Here is an 11,248-nt window from a genome sequence, read left to right on the forward strand (position 1 = left end):
TGCAGAGAGACGGGGACGGACCTCCAATCTTTTTCTGTTTTCTTTAATGAATCCATTCTTGTTGTTCGTGGGTGTTAATTCAATCACAACATCTCTCCCTTCCCTTCCCTCCCTCTAAAGAACTTCAGTTCTCGGTATTCAGATTCTGATGTCACTGTGCCGAACCCCACATGGGGTGGTTTGTAGAACTTGTTATCCTCATCAAATGAATGTACAATGATTCCTCTAACTTGGTCCTTGTTTGGAATGCTCTAGTCAGTGTTTATGTATGTACATTTTAAATGTCTTAAAATCGTGAAAATTCATATATTTGTTATAATTTCCTTTTTCTGGTGGTGCTGGGGATTGGGCCTTGGGCCTGTGGGCACCCAGTAAGTGGGCAACCGCTGAGCTTTAGCTCCAGCTCCTTGTCATTTTCTCAGGCAAAGGACAAGCTTGAAGACAACACAAGACTACAGTTTGCAAACCGCTAACACAACAGGCCCGAGAATTTGTCCCAGAGAAAGACTGGGTTCCCAGCATTCCCAGGGGCAGGCAGTCATGCATCCCACTGCTTTTTCTTCCCAGGGAGTACAGGCTTGTCTGTACCTCCCAGCTACCACAGAGATTAGAGATGATGATGCCTGCCTTCCACACTGCAGACTGAGGTTCATTTCTTAAACTTTATCTGATCAGCTCTTCACAGAAATGCTTATGGCTTCAGCCTTGGAGGACAGGACCCCAGGTCAATGCTGCCGCATGGGAGTTCACAGTCTCTGTCACTTGTCATTATCTGCCTCTTTCAACACCGAGGGCACAGGGTAGGCGCGTGACCACAATTCAGAGAAGGGACAGAGTGTCAGTTAATTTTCTTCCCTTTTTCAGGAAGAACTCCAGCAAGACACTAATACCACCTGTTCTTCTCCAGGGCTACCCGAGATCCACATCTCTGAGGGATAGGGCTGAGAACACAGTAAGTTCTAGGAATTAAAAAAAAAGGGGGGGGGGAGGTGGGCCAGCCTCACAAGGGAGTAAGTCCTGTATGGATGGGACTGTGACCCCACACATGTGCAAACTGGGAATGTGGCCTTGTGTGCAAGTGTGATTAAATGAAGGATTTCAGAACTCATCTGGAAGAGCAGCCTGTGTTCTTAACTACTGATCCATCTCTCCAGCCCCTGTACCATCATCCCTTTATCCCATCTCCACGAACGAGCACCTTGTGTGATTCTCTAAGTCGACTGTTTTGAATACTGCAGCAGTAGACAGGGATGTGGTGTAGGGGTAGTAGATAATCTTATGATGGCTTGGATTCCTTTGAATATATGCCCAGGGATTGTACAGCTGGATCCTATGGTAGTTCTACTTCCAGGCTTTGTTTGTTTGTTCTGTTTTTTTTTTTTTTTTTTTTTTTTTTTTTTTTTTTTTTTTTAAGGAATCTCATACAGATTTCCACAGTGGCTGCATCAGATTTCTATCCACTATCCTCAATATTTTCCTCTCTTCCTTCCTTCCTTCCTTCTTTCCTTCCTTCCTTCCTCCTTCCTTCCTTCCTTCCTTCCTTCCTTCCTTCTTTCCTTCCTTCCTTCTTTCCTTCCTTCCTATTTTCCTCCCTTCCCTTCTTTCTTTTTATTTCTTAAGACAGGGTGACATGTAGCCCAGACTGGCTTTAAACTTGTTCTATAGCTGAAAATTACCTGGAACTCTTGATCTGCCTCCCAAACACTGAGATTACACAGTGCACTACTGTATTAGTCAGATTCTCTAGAGTAGCAGAACTTACAGAATGAATCTCTCTCTCCCTCCCCATATATAGGAATATATATTAATATGAATATATATGTATATATGAATAAATGAATGAAGGGGGTTTATTAGAATGGCTTACAGGCTGTAGTCCAGCTAATCCAACAATGGCTGCCTATGAATAGATGATTCAAGAATCCAGTAGTTCTTCAGTCCACGAGGCTAGATGTCTCACTTGAACCTCAGATACACTGTAATCCCGAACAAGTAGGCTTTCTTGACGGTGGAAGAATGGACTTGCTACTGAGGCAAGAGCAAGTAGGCACAAAGCAAAGCTTCCTCTTCTATGTCCTTATACAGGCTTCCAGCGGATGGTGTGGCCCAGAGGAGATGTGTGTTATTCAGCTCAAAAGATCTGAATAAAAGATGTGTCTTCTCACCTCAAAGATCTGGATTAGAAGTAGATCTTTAGATGAAGCAAAAGTCCCTCACAGGTGTGCCCCTCCACTTGAGGGTTTTAGTTAATTCCAGATATGGTCAAGTTGACAACCAAGACTAGTCACCACAACTGTGAAGTCTGGTGACAGCCGCTGTGACCAAGATGGGGCAAGATGTGATCTTGGTTATTTGATTTGCATTCCTGACAGGAACATGCTGAACATTTTCCATATATTAGAAATTCTTAAATTACATTTATTTGTGTATACATGTGGGTGTGTACATATCATGGCATGTGTGTGAAGGGCAGAGGGCCACTTGAAGGAGTTAGTGTTCACCTCCCACAAGATGGGTCCTAAGGACCAAACTTCAGTTGTGAGGCTTGGTGGCAGGCACCATTATCCACTGAGTCATCTCACTGACCCCATTTTTCTTATATATTGGTGATTTGTGATTTTGTTGTTGTTGTTTAGGTCTCAAGATGCAGCCTCACCCTGTAGCCCAGGCTAGCCTCAACCTCCAAATGCTAAGACTGCAGTCATGAGCCACATGCCTGTCATGCACTCCACACGAGAACTGGTTATTCTGCTGATTTGTACATTATTGAAAGAAGTGCTTGTTCTTCTGGTTATACTTTTGGGGTTCTTCATGTGTTCTGCATATTAATCCCCTGTCAGATGACTGGCTGCAAAGATTTCCCCTCATTCTGCAGGCTGTTTTCATGGTGTTGTGTAGCCGTAAGCTTCTCCAGTCCTGCCTGGCCCCGCGGTCGGGACAAATCTCTCCCACCCATGTCCCACAGCCACTTGGTCCCCAGTAAACACACAGAGGCTTATATTATTTATAAACTGTATGGCCTATGGCTCAAACTTCTGGCTAGCTAGCTCTTTCATCTTAAATCAACCCATCCCTATTAATCTATTTGTTGCCATGTGGCCAGTGACGTTATCAGTCTGCTGGCATCTTGTTGCTCCTTTGGCGGTGGCTGGAGTCTTCTCCACCTCTGCCTTTCTTCTTCCTGTCTCTCTCTTGGATTTCCTGCCTGGCTATACCCTGACTCACCATAGGCCAGAGTAGCTTCTTTATTAACCAATCATAGCAACACATATTCACAGCGTACAGAAAGACATCCCACAGCAGTGTTATTTCCCTGATGTGCGGAAGACTTTCAGATGGACGTACTCCACTTCCAGTTATTGGTGTCGCTGGCAAGGCCCTGAAGTCTTGGCAGATTGCCTTGGTCTGTGCCATTCTCTCGAGATGCTTTCCTCTAGGACTTTCACTTTCCCACATCTTATACTGAAGTCTTCTATGAATTGTGAGTTGCTTTGTGTGCAGCGTGAGAGACAGAGATGTCTCTCACATCCGTTCTTCTACGTGTGGACATCCAGTTTCCCAGGTCATTTGTTGAAGAGTCTGTCTTTTCTTCTGCGTGTGCCTGTGCTGCCTTTGTTGAGAATCAGGTACTGCGGCTGCGTGGGCTCATTTCCGGGCCCTCTGTCCTGTCCCATCTATCTAGGTATGCCAATAGCTTGCTGGCTTTTTTTTTACTATGACTCTATGGTGCAATATGAAATCAGACATTACGATTCCTCCAGCATTAATCTCTTGCTCAGGATTGTTTTGGCTTTTCTGGGTCTTCAGTATTTCCATATGAGTTTCAGGGGCATTTTTTCCTTGAGGAATATTCTATAGAGCCTCTGTTAGGTTTGCTTGTTACATAACAAAAACTGACTTACACAGTCTCTCAGGAAGTTGACCTTTACCGAGAGGAATGTGACTGGAGAGGGCAAAGCTACAAGGTCCCCATTGAGGAAGTTCCTACCCTGGGCACTGCAGGCAGCTGACATCCTTCCGAGGAGCTGCAGGCCAGGGCAGCATTTCAGCTCCTGCGCTCTTCCTGAATAGCCCCACCTGAGTACAGCAGGAGTCTTTCTCCAAGTGTTATCGTAGCTCGAGGCTCTTCCCACTCAATCTCTCCTAGTTCCTTCCTCCTCCGTTCGCCAGCCTGTACTGTGAGCTGAAGGCCTCCCCTCCTGCTTGTCCTCCTCTGTGTCTTACAGAGAAGCACCCCTGAAGCGCTTGTACTTCCGACCCCATCTCGATAGCTGCTTTGCCCAGGGCCCAAAGCCATACAGCAGAACTCCATGGAAAGATTTGGCTCAGTCCTGACTACCTCAAGATGGACAGTGGTAGTTTTTACCTGGAGAGGGCAGAGAAGAGTTTTTCAACTGATTGCAAATCGGTCTCTGGATGGCTTCTCCTGAGGTCATGGGGGCACACTGTAGAGGAAGAGCTTGGATGATTTTCATGCTACCCCCAAGACAGATGGGAAACTAAGGTTATGGCAGAAAGTGAACCCAAAACAAACTGGCCTGCAAGTGTATGGCAGTGTTTGGTTCTCTCTTAGTTACCATGAAATACCTCACCTCCTCTCCGAGTTACAACACCATCTGACCAGAGCTGGGATTGGCCCGTTGGAAATAAAGAGCAGGCAGGTAGAGCTATCTGGATTCTGGTTGGCTTTGGCTGCAGGACGATGGTCTGGGAGGAATTGAGGCATGCTCACCCTGCAGCAAATGAGATGGCTTCATGATGGGGAGGCTCAGAGCTAACACAAGAGTTTCCTTGAGCCAAAAGTGGAAGAGATGCTGATGTTGACCTGTACAGTCTGCTCCTCAAGTGGGTCATGGGGGTGGATATGCATGGTCTCTGTGAGGCGCTGGGTCAGGCTGCACTTCCAAGGAAAAGGGTTATGGGGGGGTTATTAATGCCATAGACAGACAGACAGCCTGATTAGGAGTGCGAAGAGACAGAGTGGGGTTCCTCTTATTTCTGAGAAAGGAACAAGGTCCCATGTCACATAAGTAGACCATAGAATGTTGTTGCAGGCTGATTGTCCCTGGCTGCTGTATGTCTTTTGCACGGGATGGTCACCTGCAACCCTCAGCTTCTGGGGGGACCCAGCACACTTTTGAGGGAGTCAGAACTAAGGCATCGAAGTAGATGGCTTGTCTAATTTCTGCAGCAGTGAGGACCGCAGAGGCACAAAGCTACTGAGGCGGGGAGACTGAAATGGGCAGGGCCTGAGCAGGGCCTGACCTGGGATCCAACATTCAGTTCACTGCCACCAGGACCTAGGAAGAATCAAGGTGAGGCCACACCTGGACTCAGGTAGCCATGAGTCAGGAAGTGACTCATGTCACTTCAGAACTGGGCCTCCAAGACTCGGAGGAGAATAGAGGGCATGCAGTGCCCCGGGTAGAGAGGCTGCCAGTCTCAATTCCTCTCCTGGTCCTCTGCTCTCCACTGTTCCGCCTCTCACATTCCTTTGGAGCAGGAATAGAACTCTGGTTCTTCAGACCTGCAGGAGTCTGGGGACGTGGAGACACGGCTAATATGCAGAATTCACGTCTTCTTTCTCAGTCACCAGCATGCATGGGTAAAACCAACTGTAAGACACTGTGACCCTGGAAATCTGGGGACACTGAGACCTGTGGGGAGCCACGGACGCATCCCCCTGGTGGCAGCAAGCTCCTTGGGAAGATGTCAAGAAGGAACTTAAGAGAAGGACAAAACTGGGAAGAGGCCACCTGTGGGGGGAGAGTGGATGCTGTGTAAGCCTGGGTGTCATCTCAGAAGGGACACCGCTGGAGATGTCAATCCCCAGTGTCAGGCCTGGATGGGTTTCCAGTATACTTTGCCCATTCATTTTCAGACAAACAGTCCCCAAGAGGAAGAGAACAGCCTGGCTTCCCTCGCCTGAGGAACCGAGACTTGATGCTCTGGACATGTGACCCACTTGATGTGCTGGGGACCGAGCGGTGGTATGTGTGCCTCCCTAGGCTGCACTATCACTGCTTGGCTGGCACACAGTAGACCCAAAGGCAGAGGAGATAGAGGGTCTCCATGCAAGCGGATCAAAGGCCAGTGAGGTCCCTGTGATGGCATGGGTAGTTTGGACATAACCGAGACTGTCGCTTAACAGAGTGGTCCTGCTGCCACTTTCAAATCTGGGAGCTTCCCTGAGCACATTTTCCGTCTAATTCTTGAAGTCTGGCTATGTCTTCAAGACTTGGATTTTCTAGTTCCTCTCTAAGCCAATTTGTTTGTTTTGTTTTGTTTTGTTTTTCAAGACAGGGTTTCTCTGTGTAGTTTTGATTCCTATTCTGGATCTCTCTCTGTAGACCAGGCTGGTCTCGAACTCACAGAGATCCGCCTGGCTCTGCCTTCCGAGTGCAGGGATTAAAGGCGTGCGCCACCACCGCTAAATTTTAAGGTTTGGACTCTCACAGTGGAAGTCAGAGGACCAGCCGCTCTTGTAGATCTTCTCTGTGGCCAGCAGGTGGCACCATAGCCTCATTCCTACAGGCTTCAGGCTATCACCGGTGGCTTACCGGGGAGTTGGGAGGAAGGTTATTAGGATGGGACTCCCCCCGACCGACCAGACGGACACTGCTACTCAGCAGATTTTATAAGTGACTCTAGCTCCTCCCCATGGCCTTTGGGAGAGCTAAACTGAGTCCCAGAAGGGACACTGCCCCTGGCTCGTTGCCCCCAGCCCTAAGGAGATTCTGAGGGTTTTTCTTTCTTTTTCTTTTTAAACCTTTACTCCCTCTCTAAATTGGAAACACCAGTTCTGCTAAGAGGGAGCCAGCGCTGCGGTCTGTGTGTGAATGGAGGAGGGCAAGGGGAGGGTGGTTTAGAGGTCAGTCAGATCCCTGCCTTCGGAGCCTCCTGAGGCAGGCCCTCCCTGACCTGGGGGCAGCCATCTTTAATGTCACTGTAATTGTAGCCCTGTTTGTGGTCCTGTGCACAGATCATCCATCCACCATTCATTCTTTCCCGGAGCGGCCACTCAGTCCCAGATGCTGACTTGGCACTGACCTCGAGGAGACATGAACTTAGGGATGGGGAGGCAGACCCTTAAACACAGGCCAAGGAGACGGCCCACGGCATCGAGCAGAGAAGGCATCTCTCTCCAGGGATGGCCAAGGAGAACCACTGGCCTGGGGTTCTATGGATACCAGCAGAGGAGGCCACCCCTGATGAGAAGATAGGGAGCTAAAAAATACTGCACACAGTAGTGAATGATCACAACCCTTCTCAGGCCACATGGGTGGGTGGCTGTGGGGCAGGTGACCAGCAGGTGGACTGTACTGAGGTGGGCAGAGACAAGGAGACCAGTCCCACAGTCCAGGTGTGAGCTGGGAGAGGCGCCATGCAGGGAGTGAGACCAGGCAGAGACACGCACCGTCCAGAGGCAGTGGAAAAGCACCTTTTTTGTCTTACAGTAGGTTTAGTGAGTTTTCCCGTCGCGTGGTGAGTTCAGCAGCAATCACAACAGTTAACATTTATTGAGTACTTGTTATAGACCAGGCACTTCTGAAGCATGTTACATGTGCTTTCACCTGCTCCCGAGTCAACTCAATGAGGTAGGGCCTAGTAACATGGAGGAGACAACTGAGTCACAGAGCCGTACGCCTGGAGCCAGGATTTGAGCCAAACAATACCCTAGTTAGAGCCCACGACCTCCCTGCCCCTCCCCATGGGTACCACGGCCTTATAGCAGAGTCTCAGGAGGGAGGCCAGGCCCTCGCCTATGATGTCTGCTGGAGGTCAAATGGCTGAGATGGCCAGACAGACCGAGAGTTAGTTGGTGGGGGGAAAAAACCTGAGGGGGAAGGATGGAGTCCTCCTGAGGTGAGGGGAGAAGAGCCAGAATGCCTGTCCTCCCTGCCAGGGCTACGTCAGGTGGCAGATGCTGGCAGTGACCTGTTTTTTCCAGCATCCTGCCCACTGCCTCCCCACAAGAAAAGCCCAGAGTTCAGGTCACAGACGGGAGGCTTTATTGACAACGGGGCAGTGGAGTTCTGGGCCAGGACATACGGCACTGCTCTGAGAATCCAGGCTCACGTCAAACCCAGGGGCCTCTGCCTCGGGGACCTCTCTTCCCTCATCACCGAACTTTCCAGTATTTCTTTTTCTAGCAACTGAGACAAGCCATCCCTACCCACCAACATCCTCCAGACAAAGTGACTCACAGCTACCCATGGGGAGCCAGGAGCAGAGTTTTGCCTGAGGTGCGTTTTGTATGGCAGGCACAGGCCCCTTCTCAGCCTCTCAGCCAGGCACCCCAGTGTTTGCCCAGCACCCCAATTCCCAGCCTCCCAGGGTGGAGACAAAATGAGGCAGAAGGCTGGAGTCGAGGCTGAAGGACAGGGACACCTCGTGTCCCCCGTCATTTTTCTCCGGCTTTGCCCCCTTCTGGCACAAGTCTGCCCTGTGGAGGGGAGCCTAGCAAACATATCCGCCCTGTCTGTGCGGCCCCCCCGGCTCTAACACCGACCTCCTCCCCTGACTGGCAGGATTCTTCAGCTATCACTTTGACAAAGCATGAACAGAGCTGGAGGCTGGCCCGGTATTTCTTAGTGGCTCCAGAAACAGCAGTAGACGCCCAACTCGGGGGGTGTTTTTCCCCCGGTTACCTGCCTGCTGTGGCCGGGGGGATCACAAAGGCCCAAGACTAGCTTTAGGAGCCCTCAACCTTCTCTAGCCTCCCCAGCAGTGGGCAAAGAGACAGGGGAAAGCCGGTCCTGAGCCGGGCCTGGGAGGAGCAGGAACAAAAATAACCCGGTACAGGCTCCTGCTGGGACCAGAAATAGCATGGTGACAAGCGCCTTGTAACACCCCAGGCACACGGCAGCAGGGAGGTTGAGCCAGGAGGGTCTCGTCTCACACCAGACCCTCACCTGGCCGAGGGGCTGGCACCCCATCCACTCTACATACCATACTTGACTCTCCATGTGCTCACCTAAGTGAGTAGGGGCCTGAGGGGCCGCAAACTCAGGGCAGGGAATCCGGAGAGATGCTAAACTTGGGCTTGGCCTTCGCCACAGCCACACTGCGCTTGCGCAGGGGCCCTCGCGCAGAGGCGAGGGTCAGGGCATCCAGCAGGCTGCGGTCCTCATCAAGCTGGCGAGCTGTACAGAGTGGTGTGGGCACTTTAACGGTGTTACCAAATTTGGAGTAGTCCACCGAATAGCGGCCGTCCTCCTCGGCCACAATGGGCACGAAGCGTTGCCCCCATAGAATCTCGTCAGCTAGGTAGGAGGTGCGGGCCTGGGTGGTAATGCCTGTGGTTTCTACCACGCCTTCCAGGATGACAATGATCTCCAGGTCTTGGTGGTGGTGCAGGTCACTAGGAGCCAGGTCGTAGAGAGGGCTGTTGGAGTCGATGACGTGGTAGATGATGAGCGGGGCCACCAGGAAGATGCTGTTACCACCCACGCCATTCTCCATGGGGATGTCCACCTGGTGGAGAGGCACGACCTCACCCTCGGGGCTGGTGGTCTTGCGCACCACCTGCATGTGGATGGTGGCACTGATGATCATGCTCTTTCGGAGGTCCCCCACGCGAAGCATGAAGCAGAGGCGGCCGTGGCGCAGGGTGATCACAGCATGCTTGCTGAAGATCAGGGTTTCTGCCCTCCGATGGGCCTGGGCTGTCTTCATGAAGATGCAGCCCAGCATGATGGCGTTGATCATTAGCCCTACGATATTCTGCACGATGAGAATAAGGATGGCCAGGGGACATTCTTCCGTCACCATGCGCCCACCGAAACCAATGGTCACCTGAACCTCGATGGAGAAGAGGAAGGCGGACGAAAAGGAGTGGATGCTCGTGACGCAGGGCACAGCGGTGCCCTCTCCGGGGGCCAGGTCACCGTGGGAGAAGGCGATGAGCCACCAGACCATGGCGAACAGCAGCCAGCTGCACAGGAAGGACATGGTGAAGATGAGCAGCGTGTGGGGCCACTTGAGGTCCACCAGCGTGGTGAACACATCCTGCAGGAAGCGGCCCTGCTCTCGAATGTTCTTGTGGGCGACGTTGCAGTTGCCTTTCTTGGACACGAAGCGGGCCCTCCTCTCCCGAGCACGGTACCTGGGCTCTGTAGGGTCCTCTGCCAGCCGGGTCAGCACATATTCCTCAGGGATAATGCCCTTTCGGGACAGCATGGCTCCGTGGGCCCCAGGAAGGGGCTTCTCCCATGGGGGGCACTGCGCTGACTTGGCCTACGGCCTCTCTGTGGGACCCCCCCTCTTAGAGCTCTCTCCTCGGGCTACCCTAAACTTGGACCAACCTTCGCCTGATTCGCCCCCCAGCCGGATCCTGCTTCTCCTTGACACGAGCCTCAGAAGCCGGCTCCACCCGCTCAAGGCTTACTGAGCCCCCAACCCAGCCTGCGCTCTACCTGGCCCTGGGTCCCGGCTCAGCTGTCTACCTCCACCCCTGGACCTCCTCTCAACTCCCTTTCCCTGGCCCAGCCTTTCTTCTCAAACCGCCTCAGAACTTATCACCTCCGGGTCTTCCAGCTCACCAGCCCTCACCCGATCCCCGCTGTTCCCCGGCCTCACCCACTCTGCCCGCCCTGTCCCCTCCAAGCCCCAGCTTCACTTCTTGACCCAGTCTCCCCTCCAGGTGTGTCCCGGATTTCCCACCCACCCCTCCCCTAGCGCCCCCGCCGCTCCCGGATGCTTCTCCAGCTCTCGTCCGTCCTCTCTGTCTCCTTGGGATCCCGCGCCCTTCGAGTCACCCCGCAACCGGCTGCGCTGGGGATCCCCTCGCCCCCCGCCGCCCAGGCCCCGCTGGCTCCGTGTCGCGGCCTCCCTGCTGCCCTGCCGCCCGCCCCGCGGTCCCCGCCGCTCCGTCCCCGCCCCGCCTGTCGCCGCCGCACCTGCTCCTGCTGCTCAAGCCGCGGCCCCCTCCCTGCCCCCTCCCACTCCGGTGCTCACTCCCGGCCGGCTTCCCGGGCGTGTGTCTGTGTGTGCGACGGTCCTCGGGCGCCGACCCGTGCGCGGTGGGGGTGGGAGGCTGCGGGCGGGGGGCTCCCGGGAGCCAGTGCAGCCTCCGCCGCCAGGGGGCGCCCGATCGGCTCCCGAGCGGACGACTGGGGCGGGCCTGGCCATAAGCCCCGCCCACAGAAGGCTCTCGTCCCACCCTCGCCTGCTGTCATCCTCAACCCGGCTACAGGGCTTTCTTCAAACGGATGGCTCGAAAGAAGTTCCTTTTGTGAAATTCTCT

The 11,248-nt window shown here is 52.9% G+C and overlaps 1 protein-coding gene across 2 annotated transcripts; it reads right to left on the reverse strand.

Annotated features, from left to right (window-relative positions):
* Window positions 1–7,501: 7,501 nt before the first annotated feature.
* On the reverse strand, window positions 7,502–11,034 carry Kcnj11 (potassium inwardly rectifying channel subfamily J member 11). 2 transcript variants are annotated; one of them, XM_015987030.3, is made up of 2 exons: window positions 10,902–11,034; window positions 7,502–9,937 (listed from the first exon to the last, which is right to left on the reverse strand). In XM_015987030.3, exon 2 carries the CDS (start codon window positions 9,919–9,921, stop codon window positions 9,010–9,012), a length of 912 nt encoding a protein of 303 aa, XP_015842516.1. In that variant the 5' UTR covers window positions 9,922–9,937; window positions 10,902–11,034; the 3' UTR covers window positions 7,502–9,009. The 2 variants fall into 2 exon arrangements, with proteins under 2 accessions (XP_015842516.1, XP_006993609.1); XM_006993547.4 differs by lacking the exon at window positions 10,902–11,034 and having other exon boundaries at window positions 7,502–10,852.
* Between the last annotated feature and the right edge of the window lie 214 nt (window positions 11,035–11,248).

Source organism: Peromyscus maniculatus, chromosome 1, assembly GCF_049852395.1.
Source record: "Peromyscus maniculatus bairdii isolate BWxNUB_F1_BW_parent chromosome 1, HU_Pman_BW_mat_3.1, whole genome shotgun sequence".
NCBI lineage: Eukaryota > Metazoa > Chordata > Mammalia > Rodentia > Cricetidae > Peromyscus > Peromyscus maniculatus.